The sequence below is a fragment of the Corythoichthys intestinalis genome, chromosome 22, assembly GCF_030265065.1.
Source record: "Corythoichthys intestinalis isolate RoL2023-P3 chromosome 22, ASM3026506v1, whole genome shotgun sequence".
Taxonomy (NCBI): domain Eukaryota; kingdom Metazoa; phylum Chordata; class Actinopteri; order Syngnathiformes; family Syngnathidae; genus Corythoichthys; species Corythoichthys intestinalis.
In genome coordinates, this window is record NC_080416.1 from 3,869,374 (window position 1) to 3,894,922 (window position 25,549).

At 40.2% G+C, this 25,549-nt stretch overlaps 1 protein-coding gene across 1 annotated transcript in view; it reads right to left on the reverse strand.

The window, feature by feature from the left end:
• ext1b (exostosin glycosyltransferase 1b) overlaps positions 1-22,761 on the reverse strand; it is a 267,318-nt gene extending 244,557 nt beyond the window's left edge. Inside the window, exon 1 of the mRNA XM_057827651.1 lies at positions 21,014-22,761. Coding sequence (XP_057683634.1) covers positions 21,014-22,125 — 1,112 coding nt within the window. The 5' untranslated portion in view covers positions 22,126-22,761. The remainder of the gene's footprint in view (positions 1-21,013) is intronic.
• Between the last annotated feature and the right edge of the window lie 2,788 nt (positions 22,762-25,549).

Genomic DNA, 25,549 nt, shown 5'->3' on the forward strand with positions numbered 1-25,549 from the left:
GTCTTTCTAAAAAAAAAAAGACAGACGGTAGAACTCGGAGCTCATTCTGCTCACCAACCATGCAGACAGCAGCCATGTCTTTTAATCCCACCCTGGGACGAATTTTAATGAGGAACCCATCACCTGTCTTTTCTGATCATCGCTTTTCAGTCACCCTCTTTCCTGTCTGCACTGTTCCAACCATTGCTCTTGTTCATGTTTCCAGACAAAAATGTATCATGTTATCAGCGTGAGCTGAAAGACAAGACAAACAGTTTACATCTTCCTGTGTCTCCTATCAAATAATTCCTCTGAAGACTTTCCCGCCAGACCTGGAAAGAAGTACTGACGCCATGTTCTCCGTTGCTGTTTCAGCTTCTGTTTCTATCATTAATCAAATCCGAATACAACTTTTTTTATTCTCAGGAATAAATCTGGACAGCAAATTATTACTTCAGAGAAACACTAACTTTTCCACGGATCATAAATTGTTCGGTGGGGGAAACAAACTTCCCAACTTGAGAGCTAGGGGTGCAGTATAAAGTATTGAGCTTGACAGACTAGGGGAGGCAGAGTTCACATCCACCCAAAATTGTTTCCCACTCTTACCCCCCACAACCACCTTTGAGGCCAGAGGCAGCTTGGCTGCGCTAGTAATCCCTCAATGAATGTGGGTCACCGACTGAGGCTTTCCCTTCCTCGCTAAGCAAGGGGACAGACAGTGGGGTCGTGACCCCAGTCATCCAAAGTGCACTAAAACACACATGCTCCTGTTCACACGGTCAATGTAGCAAGACAAAGACCCAAACGCAAGGATGAGCATATACGAAAAATGGAAAAGACGCTACAGATGACAAAAGCAACATGCACTAAAAACTCCATTCAATCAAAACATTTTGATTTCGAAAACAGCTGGACTCACTTCAAGGTTAATAGACCAGACAACTGTACATCAAAACCTTTATTTAAACCAAATTTACAGGAAGCCATGGGTGAGTGACAGAAAAATCTCCATGTTTGAATAGTTTTTATTTAAAATCTGTATTTTTTAGCTTAGCTTTTCTTCAGAAAGTGCAATCTAAATTTAGGAGGAAGGCCATTTTTTTTCAAGTCCTAATCACTTTTATTAATGCCATTTTATCCAAAAATAAATAAATACACATCTCTTTTCAAAGATTGATTTTATTAATTTATTTATTTTCCCTTCAGGCATGACAAATCCGAACAAACATACAGCATTTATATGTGGTTACGATTAATTCAACCCGAAAAGAAAAGGGCAGACGGGAGAACCCAAAGCTTATTGAAACCCGCCCCCAGTATAGCATATAGGACGCAGAAAAATATCGAATAACAATTTTTGACACTCAGATTTCGTAGTGATCACAAGTTTTTTTTGTTTTTTTTTTAATTTTATTTTTTTTTACCATCCCCCCTGATTTTTCATTTTCCCAATAATCCATTGTCGATCAGATAACGGAGCTCAGGAAAATGCGTCCTTCGTCTTCGAGTGTCTGTGAATAAGTCGATAAGTCGATTTCAGGTTGGGTATTGGGAATTTTGCACGGAATTATGACGTTTTCTGTCCTCACTAAACGTGACGCTGTTCAACTTGGCAGGCGTCTGACAAGGCAATTGTGCTTTTTGAAGCTATTTACTTCCTTTACTTTTGACAATTTCTAAAGCAGTAAAACACTAATGTACATTTACAGTAGTATGAAAAACTATCTTTAAAATCACGATCAAATGTGATCTGACCTTTGTCAAAATCACACAGATGAAAAAACAGTGTCTGCTTTAACTAAAACCGCCCAAGCATTTATAGGTTTTCATATTTTAATGAGGATAGTATGCAAACAAGAACAGAAGGGGGAGAAATTAGTAAGTGAACCATCACATTTTAATATTTTGTGACCCCCTTTGGCAGCAATAACTTAAACCAGACGCTTCCTGCAGCTGCAGATCAGTCTGGCACATCGATCAGGACAAGTCCTGGCCCATTCTTCTCTACAAAACTGCTGTAGTTCAGTCAGATTACTGGGATGTCTGGCATGAATCGCTGTCATTAGATCATGCCAAAGCATCTCAATGGGGTTCAAGTCTGGACTTTGACTTGGGCACTCCCAAACGTGTATTTTGTTCTTCTGAATCCATTCTGAAGTTGATTTTCTTCTGCATTTTGGGTCATTGTCATGTTGCAGCATCCATCATCTTTTTAGCTTTACTTGGGTGCGACCCATGAGCATTGTGTAATTATTGACATCAACAATGGCGGGCGACTACTTTATTTTTTGATTGAAAATTTTACAAATTTTATTAAAACGAATACATTAAGAGGGGTTTTAATATAAATTTTTTATAACTTGTACTAACATTTATCTTTTAAGAGCTACAAGTCTTTCTATCCATGGATGGCTTTAACAGAATGTTAATGCCATCTTGTTGATTTATTGTTATAATAAACAAATACAGTACTTATGGACCATATGTTGAATGTATATATCCGCCTTGTGTCTTATCTTTCCATTCAAACATTAATTCACAGAAAAATATGGCATATTTTATAGATGGTTTGAATTGCGATTAATTACGAGTAATTAATTTTTAAGCTGTAATTAACTCGTTTAAAAAATGTAATCGTTTGACAGCCCTACTTTAAACTTAATTCTAGGGTTGTTCCGATCATGTTTTTTTGATCCCGATCGTTTTAGTTTGAGTATCTGCCGATACCGATATTTCCCGATCCGATTGCTTTTTTTTGCTCCCGATTCAATTCCAATCATTCCCGATAATTTTTCCTGATCCTATACATTTTGGCAATACATTAAGAAAAAAATGAATAAAACTCGGACGAATATATACATTCAACATACAGTACATAAGTACTGTATTTGTTTATTATGACAATAAATCCTCAAGATGGCATTTACATTATTAACATTCTTTCTGTGAGAGGGATCCACGGATAGAAAGACTTGTGAATTTGTATATTGTGACTAAATATTGCTATCTAGTGTATTTGTTGAGCTCTCAGTAAATGATACTGTAGCCATGCCCAAATGCATGATGGGAAGTGGAACCATGACTGTGCGTAGTGCTACCAATGGATATATCTTCTCTGCGTTGGGAAATAACATAAGGTGTTAAGAAAAAGATCAATTGCTACCTTGCTTCCCCACATTGCTTCCCATGATATTTCCAATCGTAGGGAGAGGGATTGTAAGGCTTTAACCAATTAAAAAAAGGCTCCAAAGGCTGCCAAAATTCACTCTACTCACTTTACGCTGCCTTTTATCTCTCTATATAAGTAAAACGGCGCCATTACAGATTGAGCGCGACAATGTGTGAGTGGGTCGTGCAGCGCATGCATTAATTGCGTTAAATATTTTACATTTACATTATTTTACATTAAAAAAAAAAGAATTACCGCCATTATCGGGATAAATTTGATAACCCTGCCTTAAGCCTAAAATAAAGACTCTGGATGAGTGTAACATATTATGTCTGTAACGTTAAATACAATTAGAAAACGATTTAATTAAAACATATTTATATATTAAAAAAGGCATGGCCGATATTTTTTTGCCGATTCCGATACTTTGAAAATGATGTAATCGGACCCGATCGATCGGTTAATTCCAAATGCATACACAAAGCTATATTAGCTGAAACAACTTACAGCCTCATGTGGGCCAAACCATAGCGCTGCTGTCCATTATCCATGACAGACGAGAGTTTGCTCCTCAGTCATCAGGTGACGGTCCAGCCAGACTCCACGCTCCCATCAAAGGGCAGTGTATCCTCCATCATTAAAACAAAATACAATACTTCTGGACTTTTTGGATAGTTATTTTGGGGTACCCAAACAGATGAACTCATGGTGCACACAAAAAGTCACATAATTATAATTAATAAATCTGAACAAACGCCCTGCTATATAGTCAAATAAAACAAGCTAGCAAGTGGCTTTTTTAATAATAGCCAATGGCTTACAGATTTCTTACACAAACACACAATATCAAAGAGTCCTAATTAGGCCGCAAGAGCCACGCTCAAACTAATTATATGGTGCATCATTAACATTCTCCGTCGCAAGGTGATGTGTTATCTTAGGGAGACCAGGCAGTCATGAAATATTCATGATTTATTAATCTGACAACAGGAAAAACAAACACTGGGAGCCCAAGCAGAGTGACACCATCGAAAGTTACCGACCCAATTGTCTGCTTCTCATTCGTCAATCCTCATCTCCTAAGCGTGAGTCCGCAATCAGGCAACACAGTGCTGACATTCAGGTGGCCGCAATATTCCCACTCAAAACCGTGTTTTAGTGAGATAAGGCGGAAAGGAAATGTTGCTTGCTTTCCTTTGCCTCCCCTCGATTGCTGTTGTGTAGACAAAATTTCAAATCATGCCACGTCACTGGGAAACAACATGCACGGAAATGTGGAGAGAAGCAATCACTGGGTCCAAATAAACATGCTTTTCTATTGTTTGGACAAATATAAGGAAAAGCGATAAAAACATGCGAGTGATATAGGGTCGAGTGGAACAGAACTGCATTAAAAATGTATTTTGGAGAGGATTTCCCTTGAGCAAGAACATTTCTGCTGATGAAACAGCTGTAATAAAAAAAAAAGCAGTGTTCAGTTTGTGTTCCTGTCATTGCCACCTAATGGGAACAAATTCAATGCGCTATTTTCTGGACCAGCTGCTTTTATTGCAGCACATGCATCCAACGATGTGCTGCCAAAGTATCAGTCATATTCCACTTGCTTTCATTCAGCAGCGTTACACAATTCCTCTTGATGTTTCCAGACTTGAAATTAGGGGTGGGAACCTCTGGGTAGCTCACGATACGATACGATTTGCGATACAAGCCACACGATAACGATGATCTCACAATTATTGATACACGGGTAAGGAAATTCTACGATACAACTAATAATTTTCATGAGTTTATTAGATGTTGACCGATATGGGATTTTGAAATGCAGATACCGATATTTTAGGATTATACACACTCAGCAAGTACAGTACATTATTTTCAAATAATTAAATCCACCAGCACGTCACGACTAGATGGTTGGAGGATGCTAAAGCTAATGCTAACACGAATGCTACGAGTTAAATTTAGAGTGCAAGGATCACTCAGTAAACACCTTAAAAGGCTAAACTAATATTACATAATTTTCAGACTATAAGGCGCACCTGACTATAAGCCGGCACCCACCAAATTTGAAGAAACAGCGGAAATGAAAAATGGTATTTGGTATATGGCATTTTTTTGGCCACATACCAAAAAAAATGCCACATACCAAAAATTACCACATACCAAATAAAAATGCCACATACCAAAATCCATTTTGCCACATCCAAAAAAATGCCATATACCAAAATCCCTTTTGCAACATACAAAAAAAAAATGCCACATACAAATATCCATTTTGCCACATTCCAAAAACAAAATGCCACATACCAAATAAAAATGCCACATAACAAATAGAAATGCCACATACTAAAATCCATTTCTCCACATCCAAAAAATGCAACATAACAAATAAAAATGCCACATGCCAAAATCCATTTTGCCACATACAAAAAAATGCCACACATGACAAAATCGATTTTACCACGTACAAAAAAATGCCACACATGCCAAAATCCATTTTGCCACATTCCCAAAAAAATGCCAAATACTAAAATCCATTTTGCCACATACTAAATAAAATTCCACAAACCAAATAAAAATGCTACATACCAAAATCCATTTTGTCACATAAAAAAATGCCCCACATGCCAAAATCCATTTTGCGACATACCAAAAAAATGCCACATACTAAAATCCATTTTGCCACATAACAAATAAAATTCTACAAACCAAATAAAAATGCTATATACCAAAATTCATTTTTCCACATCCAGAAAAATGCCACATTCCAAATAAAAATGCCACATACCAAAAAATGCCACATACCAAATAAAAATGCCACATACCAAAATCAATTTTGGCACATCCAAAAAAAAAAAAAACCCAACCACAAAAAAAGGCCAAATACCAAAACCCATTTTGCCACATACCAAAAAAATGCCACACACCAATTAAAATGCCACATACTAAAATCCATTTTGTCACATACCAAATAAAAATGCCACATACCAAATACCACTTTTCATTCTCGGCCCTGCTGCAAATTTGACACGAAAACGTCATTTGTTCACAGATGAGTCGCCACAGGTTTAAAATGAGGGGAAAAAAATAGCCGCTTATAGTCCAAAAATTACCGTTTTTACAAAACAGGCAAGCCTGAAACTTCCTGTAGCAGCCTGCTTTCAAGCTGCAGCAGGGTCCGTCTGGGGTCCTACTGTCAGTCAGTGGCAGCCACACAGATGACTGATCAAAAATCCTTTTATATTGGCTTTTTTTTTTTTTTTTTTGTTAATCGGCCGATGTTGGAAAAAAGTCCATATATCGTCCCGATATATCGGCCGGCTGATATATCGGTCAACCTCTACAGTTTATTACTAGTAGACGTCTAATCCGTAAACAGTGACACCTTTTTAAAGCGACATAGCAACTCCTGGTGGGAGCATATCGATTTCCGGCTACAAAGTATTGTGTTACGTCACCACCTCTGCCTTCAGACCTTGACATAAACTGGAGTGCTGCCTCCAAGGCTAGCATATATGATCTGAAAACACCTCAATGATTTTTCAATCAGGTAAATTTCAGAAATATTCGGTCATAAATAGGGTTGTTCCGATTATGTTTTTTTGCTCCCGATCCGATCCCGATCGTTTTAGTTTGAGTATCTTCCGATCCTGATATTTCCCGATCCGATTGCTTTTTTTTTGCTCCCGATTCAATTCCAATTATTTCCGATAATTTTTCCCGATCACATACATTTTGGCAATGCATTAAGAAAAAAATGAATAAAACTCGGACGAATATATACATTCAACTTACTGTATTTGTTTCTTATGACAAAAAATCCTCATGATGGCATTTACATTATTAACATTCTTTCTGTGAGAGGGATCCACGGATAGAAAGCCTTGTAATTCTTAAAGGATAAATGTGACTTTGTATATTGTGACTAAATATTGCCATCTAGTGTATTTGTTGAGCTTTCAGTAAATGATACTGTAGCCATTTAACTGTTCTGCCCAAATGCATGATGGGAAGAGCAACCATAACTGTGCGTAGTGGCACCAATTGATATATTTTCTCTGCGTTGGGAAACAACATAGGGCGTTAAGAAAAAGATCAACCACTACCTTTCTTCCCCACATTGCTTCTCACAATATTTCCAATTGTTGAGAGATTTTAAGGCTTTATCCAATTAAAAAAAGGCTCCAAAGACTGCCAAAATTCACTCTACGCTGCCTTTTACCTCTATATATAGATAAAACGGCGCCATTATAGATTGAACGTGACAATGCGTGAGCGGGTCGTGCAGCGCACGCGGTTATTGCGTTAAATATTTTAACGCGATTAATTTAAAAAAAAATTAATTACCGCTGTTAACGCCATAAATTTGATAGCCCTATTATAAGCCAAAACTAAAGGCTCTGGATGAGTGTAAGACATTTTGTCTGTAACGTTAAATACAATTAGAAAACGATTCTATTAAAAAATATATATATATTAAAAAAAAGGCATGTCCGATATTTTTTTGCCGATTCCGATACCTTGAAAATGACGTGATCGGACCCCTTTAGTCATAAATAATCTTTCACACTTCCTCATAATCGAACCTGCTATCAGATTAATCCAAGTTTCTAATTGAACAGGTGGTTCTAAATGAGCACAGACGGAAGCAGTTCATTAACAACGGGCGGTTCGCCGTAAAAATATTTCAAGTGTGACTGCGCAGGAAATCCACTCTAGCGCAGGATAGGAATGAGAAAAATGTTATCACTTCCACTCCTTTCAAGTTGCAGATAATGCATTACGTCTGTTACGACCTGCATCAACATAGCGTTCACGTTATTGTACGTCTCAAGAAATGGTGATTAAATTAACATTTCCCTTTAAAATGTCTAGAGGCTTAGACAGTAATCATGTGTCTGCAAGGGTTCATTATTCATACAAAGGCATGCGTGCTTACTTCTTATTGGACATATTGGCCTACATTAATTACTAGTCCCTTGTACACAGCTGTTTTGGGAATGTTATGCCACCTCTGTGCCTTTTCACTCTCTGTAAACTGCTCTAAAACTGGAAAGGTTTGTAAAAGTTGTGCTAATTAAATGGCTGTGGTTGTAGCAATGGTGCCATTTTCATTTCTGAAAATGAGAGGAACGAAAATCTTACAATGCCCTGGATTGCAATTTAAAGTCACAAGTTAAAAACAAGCAAGGCGGCACTATAATAGATACACTTTTAGGGTTGTTCGCCTTTCAGTATTCAGTTTGCTGTATTGAAGGTCATCAGAAAGCAAATGAAATGAATTGGGAAAATGCCTTGAACTCTTGAGTTGGTCGAAAAAGTGGTGCATCCCTCAATCAAGGTGCATCAAGTTGACATGAAGGGGTGGATATATTTGGGCACCTAACGATTCGATTACGATTATGATACAGAGGCTACGATTCGATTATAAATCGATTATTGATGACACCCCCCCACCCGCTATCAGCTGCTTTTAATGTTTTATACATTAGTTACAAAAACTGTAAAAAAAAGAAAAAAAAATTAAAAAAAAAAAAAAAAAAAAAGCCTCGCAGGCTTAAAGTGATCCTCTAACAAATACATGTAGGCTCTAATAAACCACAATCGTTCTCTTGTACTAAAATATGTTGTTAGAAACACATAAAATGTCAAATCAATGGCAATATTTTATAATATTTAGTCCATATTTTGACCGTTAGTTGGCGCCATGGGCTCGCAGTGATGACGTCATTGTCATCTTTCCAAATGTGTAGCGTGTTCAACAATTGCTTATTGCTGCCTAAACTCACGAAGTAAAATGCCACGATGTGCTGCTTTTGGATGCAATTTCCAGTCAAATGGAAACAAGGGGAGTGAAGTGAGTGGTCAAGGTAGAATTATTATTTTTTGTGAATAAATATGCATAAGTGGAAGCTTCTTCCCCTTTTTGGTCCCTGTATGCACGTATCCTACCCACCACTCGTTACAACTGGCGCCCGAACATTTTTCCTGGATCCTCAGTCAAGTAAGGGATCAGTCTATTTTCTGGATCCGACGGTCCCACCGCGTCTGCTATATCGGTCTCGGATCTGTCCATTTTTTTGATTCGTCGGTCCTGCAGCGGCTTTTCGGATCAGTCTATTTTGTGGAATCGACGGCCTGATCGCGGCTACGACATTGTCAGGGGATCGGTCTAATTCCTGGATCTTCGATTGAGTAAAAAACGCGGATTTGGATTACTATTGCTATCTTTTTTGTTGACTATTCTTCATGGGAGTTTTCCCCAAATCATACTAAATAATTAAAGCACTATGGCACGCTACAGTAACGACAGTGACTCTGACATGGACCTTACAAAAATGTTGGAGGTCGTCAGGGAACGCGTGTTTGCGTACTGCTGAGCTCCCGAGTGAAGAGTGGTCAAGGTGGAAATATTATTTTTTGTGAATAAATGTGCATAAGTGGAAGCTTCTCCCCTTTTTGGTACTTTTATACACGTATCCTAGCAACCACGCGTTACAATGTACAAGACATGGATTACACACGGTGTGCTCTTTGGCCTGTACTGTATGTAAAGCACACGACAGCTCTGGATGCTAACAATCTACATAATTATATTGGGATAAGTTTGAAAACGCAATATGCTTACCTTGAATATCTGCTAATAAAACCGGACAGCATACACTCTCGCTCCCAACCAACAGGACTCTCTCGCATCACCAGTTTTGCCCAACTTTTGTCTAATCAGGTATTTGCTGCATGCATTTTTCACTGACGCTCGTCTTGTGAACGACCGACAGTGCTGTCCTGCTCTTCACTTTTCAGATCTGGTTCAAATAGGAAGGGTAGAACTGATGACATGTTGGGAAAGCTAACGAGTGACACGCTGGAGTTTCGTCAACGGGACCAGTGACGTCACGCACTGCGACGTAACAAGAATGGCGACCTATCACTTAAAATAATTTTACAAACTTTATTAAACAAAAACATTAAGAGGGGTTTTAATATCAAATTATTATAACTCATACTAACATTTATCTTTTAAGAATTACTTGTCTTAAAAATAGAGGATCCCTTTAAATAAACGACTATTTCAGTATCAAGTTAACAGTTAAAAACAATACATAATATACTCAAATCCCCATTCTGTATCAGCAGCTTTAAACTACATTCAATTCATTTAATGTTGTGAATCAACCGTTAAAGTTGTTAAAATTGCTCCCGTTATTCCATAATTTCCCTTTTGTCTACTTTCGACATGTGAAAGTTTTAAAACTATTTAAAAGATATTCAAGTCAATATTTTACCGATTTAGGAGTATTTTAGATAAAAAGTTAATTAGGTTCGCCTGGAAGGTTCGCTACAACAGCCTTGCAGGGAAGTCTACTGCTTTAAGATGGCGGCTGTTTACTAACGCCTGCATCTAGCTTTCTGTACATGTGCTGCTAACGCCACCGAGTCTATTTTGCATTTAGTCCTATATAAATATGATATCTACCGTACCATTATGTGGACGTACTTTGTAGCAGCTGTCGGCAGCAGTCAGATATGTTGTTGTTTTTTTAATCTCGCGGCATGAGTTGAGCTAGAGCCGTGAGTGGAGCATTGGCATTACCCGAGTGGCCGGGTAATGACAAGCATGATGATTAGCTACTCTCACTCTGTTCATTGCGTCCCGAAGACCGTGCAGCGCGCTGAGTGTTTTACTTCCACTTTACTTGACATATTTCAATAATCGGAATTTGGATGTTTGTGAATCATTCTCAAATCTTCCACGGCCGAATCGCGAATAATCTAAGAATCGGAAATTTCGCACACCTCTAGTGACATGTGGGTTACCATATCTTCCATATCGTGAGATCTTGTATCACATAAATCGTCTAGTATCGTGTGCTACCCAGAAGTTCCCACCCTTAATGTACGTGCACGTGCCGTTCGCGTGAACTTTTACAGCTCCAGCCTGTGTTCAGAATGGATTTTCCATGGCATCCCTCAGTCTTAGGAATCAAGCCACAGTCAACTATATAGGCGCATATACAATCCAAGCCCTCTCACCAACAACTAACAGCTGTTTGAACGCGTGCGTGCATTCCTGAGTCTGCGAGGCAGCATCTCTGCACGACATTGGCCGACTCACCCTCAGCCTGTTGGATGCATTGAAATCAATTTAGCTAAGAGGGCTGTGTCAGGCTTTCAGTAACGGGTAGGCTGACAACCAAATGAGTTTACATTAGATTAAAACGCAAAGCTTTGGTTGATATCATTCAAAACAAAGAAGGGAATATACTCGTACAGCAGGCAGAAAAGCATTGGGTAACCTGGTCACTGCACCGTAAGGAAATTCAAATATTGTCGCTCACTCTTCCGTTGCAAACTTCCCTTATCTGGAAAGTCTTTACAAACTGTATGAGCAAGAAAAAAAAATACTGTTAAGATTGCAGACTGTTGAGATCCGATGTTTGTTTAATGTCTTTCAAACCAAACACCTTTAAGTATGCTTTTCAGGGCCTTGATTTGTGCATAAGAGATACATGACGCCTTCTTATCATGGAAGCCCAATGTGTGCGTCATGCAACTGACTGAAAACAGTAACTCTCTAATCCTCCTGTCCAATCCACAAACAGACATTAATCCTAAACAATTTATAAACACACCCTTCTGCCCACAGCCCTGCCCTGCGATAGCCTTTAAAAAGACAATGTTTAGCTATGGGTTGTCATTTTTTCTCGGGAACCTTTTTTTGACTTCTGATTTGGTGACCTTGGAACGAGCTTGCCTCCCCACCTGAGTTCTTCTTTTTCGCTTTGCCGTTTTGACCGCTGCCGCTGACCCTTCTGCCCACAGCCCTGCCCTGCGATAGCCTTTAAAAAGACTGAATGTTTAACTAATCGTTTAACTAATCGCTGTTTTTCTCGGGAACCTTTTGTTGACTTGTGATATGGTGACCTTGGATCCTCGCCTGGGTCCCTCTGTGCTGGATGATTGCTGTCGATTCAGAATAAATTGTCAACTTGTGCTTCGAAGCCTTCTTCCAGCTTTCAAAATGGAGACAGTACAAGGGGTTAAGACTAAGGTGAACGCGCGGAGTTCGGCCTTTTGGCCGGGATCCCGCAGGCCCGGGTCATTGGAGCTTCGCCAGCGCAGGTCCGGTGATTCGGCTGTCGTGAGTCCGGTAATCTGGCTAAAAGGTCAGATTCCTTCAATAATTAAATGAGTTTCCACTAACTCCTGACTGATTAATTTATTTCCTCCAAGTATGACTTTCAAGACTTTACTTTATGCACTGTGGAACAATTATTCTTAAAAATAAACTATTCCTATGTAATCAAATACATACAGTTGTATGGAAGGGATAACTGTTACTGTATGATTCAATGAGTTTACCTCCTGATTGATTCATTTATTTCAAAGTGGGCAAGGCTACTTGCTTCAGTATTAGTAGTTAGAATTAGGGTTCCGATCACATGATCGGAAATCGGGCCGATCGGGTCGTTTTTCATAGGATCGGAATCGAGTTAACAGGATCGGCTTTTTAATTAAAAAAAAACATAAAAATAAAAAATCAAGAAATACAATGGCATTGCCAAAAGAAAATCGTATTTTCTGCACTATAAGGCGCATCACAGTATAAGGCGCACCTTCAGTGAATGGCCTATTTTAAAACTGTTTTCATCTGTAGGGCGCACCGCATCATAAGGTGCAGTAATAGTAGTAGTAGTGGTTGAGGTTGCGTTATCCATCCACTAGCTGGTGCTACGCTCAAGGAAATGTCATACCATGAATAACTAATATTGATCCATATATAAGGCACATCGGATTATCAATGTCTATAAAACAAAAGCAGCACAAACAGAATTTTTACAGCACAAAAGAGCACAAACGTAGCATAGACAAATGGCACAATTTAGGGTCCATTTTGCAATGAAGGGGGGGGGGGCTGCGTGACGTCATCACTCGAAATTCATACCTCATTATCTCCAAATGATTGACACCATTTTTGGCAATTTTTAATCAAAAGGGGGGCCGGTTGGCCTCAGATTGGCCAATAAATAATTGTTAATATCTCAAAAACAATAGCAGCAGAAATGAACATTTTTTACAGCACTAACGAGCACAAACCTAGCTCAAACGAATGACATAATTGTTCTCAAACTTTGCATCTGATGGGGGCAAACTTCACCAAGGTATTTAACGACTATAAGCAAATGAAATGAGAGCAACTCAATACCAAAATGTGTGAAAATCAAAGACGTGCAGCAGAAGCAGAAAAAAAAATGTTAAGAACAAAATTGGATTACTTCAGTTTTGAGTGGAAACAGCAGTGAAAAAGGAACGAGATGAAAAGTAGTACTCCGCTAAATATATCCACCAACAGATGCAATACGCGATAACTGCATTGTAAGATATATCCATTCATTCAAAGATCCATTTAACTTAATGCACAGCCCCATTTAACTTTATGCATCCCCAATCAAAAGATTAGAGTCTTAAGACTTATTGCTAAACTGAGCCTTTTTCGAGCATTCCGAAAAATGTGATGTAATCCAATACATTATTCCAAGTGAAATGAACCCCAAAGCTTTCCAAAGGGCCAAAGGGAAGACAAAGAGGGTGAGGATATGTGAATGAGAGAGGAAAAATTAAGTGTATTGCGACAAGACACTACGGAGCCCCTAAATGGATATCGACAGAAATAAGAGAAATTTAAACCATTTGATGTGCACCATATAATATGTAGTGCGCACTAGAAACAATCTGGTGCGCACCAGATTGATTCTGGTGTGCACCAGATAGTTTGTCGTGTGCACCACATACTATCTGGTGCAGACCAGATTGTTTCTACTGCGCACCACAAACTATCTGGGTGCCCCTGATTGTTCCTGGTGCGCACTAGAAACAATTTGGTTCGCACCAGATAGTTTCTAGCGCGCACTACCTACTATCTGGGCGCACCTGATTGTTTCTGGTACGCACTAGAAACAATTTGGTTCACACCAGATAGTTTGTAGTGCGTACCATATACTATCTGGTGCGCACCAGATTGTTTCTGGTGTGCACCATAGTTTCTAGTGCGCACCACATACCATCTGGTGTGCTCCAGATAGTTTCTAGTGTGCACCACATACTAGTTGGTGCAAACCAGATTGTTTCTGCTGCACACCACAAACTATCTGGGCGCACCTGATTGTTTCTGGTGCGCACTAGAAACAATTTGGTTTGCACCAGACAGTTTCTAGTACGCAATACATACAATCTGTGCGCACCTGATTGTTTCTGGTGCACACTAGAAACAATTTGGTTCGCACCAGATTGTTTCTGGTGTGCACCATAGTTTCTAGTGCGCACCACATACTAGTTGGTGCGCAACATAGTTTCTAGATCGTTTCTAGCACCACATACCATCTGATGTGCTCCAGATAGTTTCTAGTGCGCACCACATACGAGCTGGTGATAACCAGATTGTTTCTAGTTCGCACTACATATGATCTGGGCGCCCCTGATTGTTTCTGGTGTGCACTAGAACCAATTTGGTTCGCACCTGATAGTTTTTAGTGCGCACTACATACTATCTGGGTGTACCTGACTGTTTCTGGTGTGCACTAGAAACAATCTGGTTTGCACCAGTGTTTCCAGTGCGCACCACATACTATCTGGTGCGCACCAGATTGTTTCTGGTGTGCACAAGATAGTTTCTAGCGCACCACATGCTTTCTGGTGGGAACCAGATTGTTTCTAGTGCGCTCTAGAAACAATTTGGTCCGCACCTGATAGTTTCTAATGCGCACCACATACTATCTTGTGCGCACCAAATTGTTTATGGTGAGCACCAGATAGTTTCTAGTGTGCACCACATACTATCTGGGTGTACCTGATTGTTTCTGGTGCGCACTGGAAACAATCTGGTTCGCACCAGGTTCTAGTGCACACCACATACTATCTGGTGCGCACCAGATTTTTTATTGTGTGCACCAGATAGTTTCTAGTGCACACCACATGCTTTCTGTGTGAACCAGATTGTTTCTAGTGCACACCACATACTATCTGGTGCGCACCAGATGGTTGAAATGTATTTTATTTTTTTGTCGATATCCCTTCAGGGGCTACGTAGTGAAGAATACTGGAGGTCGTTTTAGGGTTCTGGTCAAGTTTTAAGGTGCCATTTATCCTATTCTTGAGTCATTTATCCTATTCTTGTTGTTTCTAACCAATCAATGAACACCACTGAGGTTATCCCTCCACTAACTTAGAATGTGTCTTACTTTAATCCCACCAAATAGGTAGCTCAGTGTTCAATATGATTAATTTTATGTCCTTTTCAACTGTAGACCATGGAAACTTTCCTGCTTGTTGGAAACGTGACTCATCTCTTTCTTCGGCGAACATGTACGGACATGATTTTTTTCCCCCTGATGAATTGCCATTCAAAGACAGAGATCTTATAATACCGCCATCAAAACGGGCTCACCATTGTGCCACTTTCACGTTTACTTAGATCTAAAGAGAGCGCCTCAGATGCCCGTAAGCTGCAAAGAACCACACTGGCATCTTGCGCAATGATCTACAGTTAACCGCCTCTGCTGTCCCTTTAATGTGGGCGTCGATACAAAGCTGCAACTTTCACCGCTTGCAGTTCATGCCTGAAATCACGGCATAATTTCACTCAGATTCCTTTTCAAAAATGCAATGTCAAGTGCATTATTAGATTTTATCATTGAAGAGCACTTTATATATTTTTTTTCTGAATGAAAATATGTGTAGGCGCCTTTTTACAATGGTCGCTTGAGTTTTCCCTTAACCTTGGCTTGACATAGTGCGTGTGTGTACAGGTGCAGGTGCACACCCACGAGGCACGACGTCGACAAGTGCTGTTATCGCATGCCTGAGTTTATCCAGGCTTTAAAGGGCGGAGGATCCCCGGGTTGATAAATGCAGATCAAACCGAGGTCCCACGGACGAGCGGACGAGGGGGAGTATCTTCTATAATACATATGTAAACCTTCCAGACAAGCCCTCCCTTATATTAAAGCACCATAAAAAAACAGTTGAAGTGAATCATTATCACCTAGACAAATGCGAGTCCTCCAAAATTAGGGGTAATCAACTAACCCTGGGGCAGGACTTAAGTATTATGACTGATTTATTTGCACTAAATACTTTCACGATAACCTAACATGTTACACACAGTGACAGATTTGCCGATTCTGAGATCCAGGATGATAAGTAGGGCGTGGAAGCTTGGGAGTTATTTTTATTGCTGCAACGATTAATCGATTAACACGAGTAATTCGATTAGAAAAAAGCTTCAAATCAAATTTTGCCGCTGTGAGGATTCATTTAATTAAGAATGACGTTGTAACGGTTTGTTTTGAAAGTGCTGCATTTGTAGTAGTTTCATTGATTTGGGTGGATACACTGCCCTCTAGTGGCAAAAGTGAATATGTCATAACTCGTCGAATGAATCCAGCTGCTTCGTGTTAAGACCAACATAAGGTTTGTATGTTTGTTTATGCATTTAGTTTAACTTGCATAGCAAAAATCTGCTAGTTTAAATGGTATAAGATGCTAACGTTCTTTTACAATGCGCTTAAAAAAATCGCTCAAACACATATTTCCACAAAAATGGCTAAATATACCTATAAACTAAATTACGAATGCATAAAAAAAAAACATTAGCTCAAACAAAACTTAACTGTCGGTCTTAAAAGAGAGCAGATGGACTCAGCCATATTAAATGAGCACTGTTGCCTCTAGAGGGCAGCACTTTATTTGAATCTTTTTTTCTAATCTAATTACTCGTGTTTAGTGCTGCAATGAATAATTGATTAACTCGAGTAATTCGATTAGAAAAAAAGCTTCAAATCAAATTTTGCTGCTTCGAGAATTCATTTAATTAGAAGTGACGTTGTAACGGTTTGTATTGAAAGTGTTGCATTTACAGTAGTTTAATTGATTTGGGTGGATACACTGCCCTCTAGTGGCAACAGTGAATATGTCATAACTCGTCGACTGAATCCAGCTGCTCCGTGTTAAGACCAACATAAGGTTTGTATGTTTATTTATGCATTTAGTTTAACTTGCATAGCAAAAATCCGCTAGCTTAAATGCTACAAAATGCTAAATTTATTTTACAATGCTCTTAACAAATCACTCGACATATTCCCACAAAAAAAAAAAAAAAAAAAAAACGGCTAAATATACCTATAAACTAAATTACGAATGCATTAAAAAAACAATAGCTCAAACAAAAAATTTGTTGGTCATAACAGGGAGCAGATGGGGTCAGCCATGTTAAATGAGCACTGTTGCCACTAGAGGGAAGCATTTAATTTGAATCTTTTTTCTAATCGAATTACTCGTGTTAAGTGCTGCAACGATTAATCGATTAACTCGAGTATTTCGATATGAAAAAAGCTTCAGATTCTTGACACCTTGTCCGATGCATATTCTTGACTCTTGGCAAGGTGATGATACTGGAACTTTTGTTTGGTGCCGTTCCAGTAAGATTTACAAAGATGACTGCCTGAAGGGGCATGACTGCCTTGATGATATGGGGCTGCATGTCAGGCAAAGGCACTGGGGAGATGGCTGTGGTTAAGGGGCCGTTTACATGGTGACTCTCCGAGAATACGAAAAATTTCAGATTTGCATTTGCGTCTCCATTTGAACGATGTCGCAATTCCGCATGAAAACGATGTAGTATTCATGCCAGGCCCTCGGGGGCAGTGCAGATTTACTGGGCGACAGAGAATGAGGCACTTTGACCCCACCAAGCTCCCTCAGCCCGGAAAAAAATATGCCCGCCCACTTGAAGCAATGTCATTTTTCTTTTGTTCAAAAAGGCACAAAAATTGAAACATTCAACATATTTAATTTAAAAATATTATTAAAACAGTAAATTAAAGCCGACATTCCGCCGTATTTGCTGTTTTTAATGTTTAGAAGCACCGCTGCGCACGCCCAATGTGACGTGTACGAGTGGTGACGTTAACGGCGCGGTCCCACGCCGCAGGAGCCTTTGATATGCATGCCCAGGAAGCCCCCCTCAAGCCCCCGCAATCGGATTCTTCCATTTAGGAGGCAGGATTCAGAATTTTTCGTCTTTGCCTTCCGTCTTCGCAGACACCATATGCACGCGAGACGAGTCCACAACTATGAACCCCCCCCCCCCCCAAAAAAAATGCATGTGAAAGCTATTTTTCTGATTTGTTTGTTTGTTTGTTTGTTTGTTTGGATTGACGTCATTTTTTTTTAATTGAAGCAACTTTTTTGATTGAAGTAATGTTGATATGTGTTTGGGCCACATTTTGGCTGGGACATTTTTGCTTTTATTATTCAATCAAAAATGAGTTCCTTAAAAACTATCTGTTTAAAGAGAAAAATCACGTCAATCCAAAAAACAAAATTCAATCATAGAAAGTTTTTGAATGCGAAAAAATATTTGAGATTGAAAAATTTGCATTTGAACACATTTTCATTGAAAAAGTGTTTTTGATTGAAGCAATCCTTTTTTTGTGTTTGGGCCACATTTTTGCTTTTATTATTCAATCAAAACTGAGTTGCTTACAAACTATCTGTTTAAAGAGAAAAATCACTTCAATCAAAAAAAAAAAAAAAATCAATCATAGAAAAAGTTTTTGAATGCGAAAAAATATTTGAGATTGAAACATTTACATTTGAACATATTTTCATTGAAAAAGTGTCTTTGATTGAAGCAATCCTTTTTTTGTGTTTGGGCCATATTAACGTGAGGACATTTGTGTCTCAATCATTCAATCCCTCAAAATGTTGCCTCGGTAAAAAAATATATATATATTTTAAATCAAGGAAAAAAATCCTATGAAAAATAAAATTGCCCTTCCCTGATATATATAAATATATATACATACATATATATATATATATATATATATATATATATATATATATTTTTTTTTTTTTTTTTTAATGAAAATTATATGCAAAGCAAATGATCGTCTAAGGTGCTAGTCACATGATCAGTTCAAAAAATAATTTTGACCCATTATAAAAATATATTTTTTTGTTCATTTCATTCAGTTTTGTTGCAGTTTTATTGCTTTACAGCAGACATGTCCAAATTCCGGCCTGGGGGCCAAATGCAGCCCGTGGTCAAATTTTATTCGGCCACCCAGCCTCTGTCATAAAATCAATAACGTCTGGCCCGCACACAGACTTAATGAATTGGTCAGCAGTACTGCTACCAGCATATGAAGTAGGTTACACACTAAATGCTGCTCCTCATTTACCCACTAAAAGGAAACAGCACTCTAAGCAAAATTACCCCGTGTTACCCTTTACTCCCAATTTTCAAAAATGGCAACAATCGACAAAAATAAGAAAGTTGACTGTGACGGCCGACGGTTCAAGGATAGGTGGAAATTGTGAATATTTCTTCACTAAAATACGCAACAACTGTGTCTGCGTCATTTGCAAAGAGACAGTCGCTGTTTTTAAAAGAGTTCAATGTGAGGCAATATTACCAAACAAGGCACGCTGACATGTAAGACAAGATTACAGGGAAGATACGTAGCGAGAAATTGAAGCAACTTGAAGCTAGTTTAATTTTACAGCAGCAGTATTTCGCAAGAGCCCGAGAGTCGAAAGAACGCCACGAAGGCTGGTTGCCAGATTTTTGAATTAATTATTTAAGTAAAAATAATAAAGCAAATGTGACACACAGAATGGCTTGTTAAAATTCGCTTAAATATAATGTTCTACGTAAAGGACGTGAGCCAAGGTCGGCCCCCCACATTTTTACCTCGCAAAATCTGGCCGCCTTTGCTAATAGGTTTGGACACCCCTGCTTTACAGTTTTCATATACAGTGGTACCTCTACATACGAATTTAATTCGTTCCAGGACCTTGTTTGTAAGTCGAAATGGTCGTATGTCGAGCAGGATTTTCCCGTAGGAATACATTATAATTCCATTAATTCGTTCCAAAGCCTAAAAACATACACTAAATTCTTAATAAATACTGCTGGCACTGTTACAAATGGCAATTAAACATAGAAAAACAAATAAGTTATAAATAAATAAGTCAGAATAATATAATAATAATAAGAAGAATTAATAATTATTCCTGTAAATAATGTAACGAATTGGATTCTAATATGGCGGACACTTTTTACTGTCCCTGAACGCACCGCGAAGCTGACGTCACGGTGAGATAGGTCGGTGCGGTAGAGATAATACTTTCGTTTTCTTGAGAGCAGTCAACTGCTTGAGACAATGGGCGTTTTGTGTTGGATAAGTTCTTAAATAAATGATAAAAACGTGACGAAGCTGGCGATTTCCTTGGCAATGTTACCACAATAATAATTGTCACCTTAACTTATAAATAGTGGCGAACGGTGGTAGGAAGAGGACCATGGAGCTGTGTTGTTGAGCCAGTTCAGGGACGCGCACACCAAGCTCATATTTTTCTATAACTTGCATCTTCATTTCAAAGGTAAGCATCACTTTTTTCCTTGTTTCTCCAACTGTATCAACTTTTTTTGAAAACTGTGTTGATTTCTCACACAAGAAAATCCACCGTGCGTTCGTTTGCAGTGCTGTCATGTCGTCGTATTTCGAGCAACTCGTCGGATGTAGAAACAAATGGCGGCTCAAATTTTACGTCGGATGTCGAAAAGATCGTGTGTCGAAGTGATCGTATGTAGAGGTACCACTGTATATAGGAAAGTCAATTACATGCAATGGCACTTCTCGGCCACCAGGAGCCCCCCCCCCCTAAAATCCGCTTATGCACAATAGTGATTTATTTTAAAATTCAAGTAGAAATGATGTTTGAAAATTACACACAAATGCTGTCAACTTTTATGAGTGGTTCATATAGAAAAACGCATTTAAACTTGTCTTTTACCTGTCATACTCTGCGTTGTCCTTGTCACAGCGTGCGTCCTTGTGCTTCTGCCAGTCTTTGCCATGCTTGCATGTTGTGAGGAGCACCACATCCTCTGCATTGTGAACGTGGTATAAGGCATTCCTGGTGTCCGAACCGATACCGGTCAGGTAGCGCTTCCCCTTGAAAACAAGCATGTACTTTCGAAAAGGTGGGATGGAGTTATATTTCAAGTAACCCCTGTCTCCGCCGGTCCTCGGGTGCTCCTTGGAGAAAAGTGGGATGGAAACATCAAATTTGGGTCTGAAGTTCTCCGTGCTGATGCTGGCCTTAGCCAGCATTGCCTGACCGATGTCAAAACCCAAATCTTCCGTATAGTCCGGCCACGTCCCAGAATATAAATTAAATATAAGATGGTTCCTGCCATCGTTCCACAGAGGCAAGTTCTGAATTTTGCTCTTCAAGTTATGGACGTACTGTGGAGACAGTTGATCCCGGTCGAGGGTGTCCAAACTCAGCACGAACAAACACGCCTGACCGGGGTCCGAGGTGTAAAACCTGGAGCCCTCAATCGTGGACAAAATGTTCTGATAACTCTCTGAGATCTTCTCCCCTTTTAGTTGCGGGTAAGTATAAACTTTAAATCCGTTCTTTTTACACAAGGAAAAGTCAAAACAGGAGTCCATTCGGCACCGTTTGCCTTTGTAAACACTCGTGTTCACGTCCCGATCGTGCTTCACGGATGTGTGCACGTTATACTCCTCGGTGTCACTCTGGTCCCGGGGCGCAAACGGGTGTAAACGGTCCGAGAAGTGAGGCCACGGGTGATCGGGTCGGTGCCCGTGACGGCTGCTTTCATGCCGGTGCCTGCTCGCGGTCGGAAGCGGAACAACTCCGAGGTAGAGAAGCGCCAGACAAGCGCTGGCAGAGAGCAGGATCAAGTAGCGTTTTTTGGCCTGCATGTGTCCAGGGAACAGATGCGATTGCTTGAGAACAAGAACGGCAAAGTGGCCCGAAGTTAGGCTCTCAGCAATCCCGGGAACACGGCTCCATCCTCCGGCTGCCTCCTCCAAGGATCCCCAACCCCCTTTCTGCGTATTCGGTTCCCAAATACAGCGATTGATACAGCGCATGTGGCCGATTTTAAAAGTATGTTCCCTTTCTCTCCCGTCTTTTGAGTAGCAGCATGTCGAAAGGGTTTGGGAGCACCGAAAAAGACGAGTGCCGCCCGAACCCCGTGGCTCGAAAGCTCTTCGGCTCTCTCATTCAGCGCTTTTCACATGGAAAAGTGTCCGTCTGGGAAGTCGCCCCCTCCGGGTAAACAGCAGCAGGGGTCCCCGAGGGTCACCCGGATGGAAAGCTTAGATGACCAACTCTATTAAGCAAGAGTGTAAAAGCATTTTCAGCTTTGCCGCCGCGGCGTCATTCCGTCTTTCTCGTTTTACTCCATGGTAGAAGAGGCAAGGCGGTTAGAAAGAGAAACAGTTCAGCGGCACCAGCATAACCTGACGAATCCGGGCATTGCTCTTCTTATCTTACAAGCTCCACACGTCGATCGAGATGCGCCGATAGACCAAAAAAAGAGCTCAGCGGCGGCGCCAAGTTCTCCGCTCGACAGAGAAATGCTGACCTCGCACTGCGCGGAGGCTCGGAAACATTCCGAAAAAGATGGAATTCCTCAGTCCCACTGACCAATTTCCGACTGCTCAGTTGTTCCGTTTGTTAGTCGCTAACATTCCAATCCCGACACGACTGCAACTGACGTGACGTCCCATCCATGCTCAGCCCGACTGCTGATTGGTTGGCCGAGAAGCGGAAAAGGCGGGTCTTCCAGTGATGCACCCATTCATAACCGGAGTGCTCCGCATGTGCAAATCATCTAATTGTAAAAACTGGGAAGGTTGTTTGGAGACATGCCAGGGGGCATGACACCCTCGACTGAGACCACAAGTTGCAGTGTGATATGACTCAGGCGAATGTTGGCACTCCTAACGTTTTTCCACCTTTGTTTCTCCAGCTGCTTCCTTTAAGAGGAGTGAAGTACAAGTCTTTGACTAGTACAAGTGTAACAAAGTAGATTTTACATGTTATTTATTTGATTTGTCATTTTTTTTCAACACTTACTTCTATTGACAACTAAAGACATGCAGTTCATTTAAATCAGTGCTTCTCAATTATTTTGTTTCGCACCCCCTAGGAAAACGTAAACGTTCTTGCCCACCCAACTCCCTGCCGCTACTGTAAATATTATCATTTGTCTATGAAATTATTATTATTATTAGCACACCTTTGCATAACATAGCCTTTTTAATCTTAAAGAAAAAAATTATATAGTTCAACTTACAATGAAGTATAATTTTACTAACATTGTTTTGTTTGTAAAAACAAAAACAAAAAAAAGTCACATCCATACGGGGCCCAGAAATAAAATAAAATAAATTTAAACCATCTGGTGCGCACCAGATAGTATGTGGTCGTAGTGTGAAGGCCCGTAAAGGGACATTGAAAGAAATAAAATAAATTTAAACCACCTGGTGCGCACCATAACCAATCTGGTGCGCACCAGATAGTATGTGGTGAGCAAGGGAAACAATCGAGAAACAATCTGGTGCGCACCAGCTAGCATGTGGTGCGCACTAGAAACAATTTGGCGCACACCAGATAGCATGTGGTGCGCACTAGAAACAATCTGGTGCACACCAGATAGTATGTGGTGCGCACTAGCAACGATCTGGTGCACACCAGATAGTATGTGGTATGCAGTAGAAATTATCTGGTGCACACCAGTTCGTATGTGGTGCGCACTAAAAACTAACAGGTACGCATGAGAAACAATCTGGTGCGCACCAGCTAGCATGTGGTGCGCACTAGCAACGATCTGGTGCACACCAGATAGTATGTGGTATGCAGTAGAAATTATCTGGTGCACACCAAATCGTATGTGGTGTGCACTAGAAACTAACTGGTGCACAGAGAAACAATCTGGTGCACACCAGATAGTATGTGGTGCAAACTAGAAACTATCTGGTGCACACCTGATCGTATGTGGTGCGCACTAGAAACTATCTGGTGCACACCAGATCGTATGTGGTGCGCACTAGAAACTAACTGGTGCGCACGAGAAACAATCTGGTGCGCACCAGCTAGCATGTGGTGCGTACTAGAAACAATTTGACGCGTAGTATGTAGTAGTATGACGCGTAGTATGTGGTGTGCACCAGAACTGGTGCACACCAGTTAGTATGTGATGCGCACCAGATAGCATGTGGTGCGCACTAGAAACAATCTGGTGCACACCAGATAGTATGTGATGCGCACCAGATAGTATGTGGTACGCAATAGAAACTATCTGGTGCACACCAGATCGTATGTGGTGTGCACTAGAACCTACCTGGTCCACACGAGAAACTATCTGATGCGCACGAGAAACAATCTGTTAAGCATGACATCGTATGTGGTGGGCACTAGAAACTATTTGGTGCACACCAGATCGTATGTGGTGCACTAGACCCTACCTGGTCCACACGAGAAACAATCTGGTGCACACCAGATAGTATGTGGTCATCGTAAGGAGCCCTAAAGGGACATTGACAGAAATAAAACAAATTTAAACCATCTGGTGCGCACCAGATAGTATGTGGTGTGCACTGGAAACTGGTCCGCATGAGAAACAATCTGTGAAGCATGACATCGTATGTGGTGCACAATAGAAACTACAGTGCCTTGCAAAAGTATTCGGCCCCCTTGAATCTTGCAACCTTTCGCCACATTTCAGGCTTCAAACATAAAGATATGAAATTTAATTTTTTTGTCAAGAATCAACAACAAGTGGGACACAATTGTGAAGTGGAACAACATTATTGGATAATTTAAACTTTTTTAACAAATAAAAAACTGAAAAGTGGGGCGTGCAATATTATTCGGCCCCTTTACTTTCAGTGCAGCAAACTCACTCCAGAAGTTCAGTGAGGATCTCTGAATGATCCAATGTTGTCCTAAATGACCGATGATGATAAATAGAATCCACCTGTGTGTAATCAAGTCTCCGTATAAATGCACCTGCTCTGTGATAGTCTCAGGGTTCTGTTTAAAGTGCAGAGAGCATTATGAAAACCAAGGAACACACCAGGCAGGTCCGAGATACTGTTGTGGAGAAGTTTAAAGCCGGATTTGGATACAAAAAGATTTCCCAAGCTTTAAACATCTCAATGAGCACTGTGCAAGCCATCATATTGAAATGGAAGGAGCATCAGACCACTGCAAATCTACCAAGACCCGGCCGTCCTTCCAAACTTTCTTCTCAAACAAGGAGAAAACTGATCAGAGATGCAGCCAAGAGGCCCATGATCACTCTGGATGAACTGCAGAGATCTACAGCTGAGGTGGGAGAGTCTGTCCATAGGACAACAATCAATCGACTGTACACTGCACAAATCTGGCCTGTATGGAAGAGTGGCAAGAAGAAAGCCATTTCTCAAAGATATCCATAAAAGTCTCGTTTAAAGTTTGCCACAAGCCACCTGGGAGGCACACCAAACATGTGGAAGAAGATGCTCT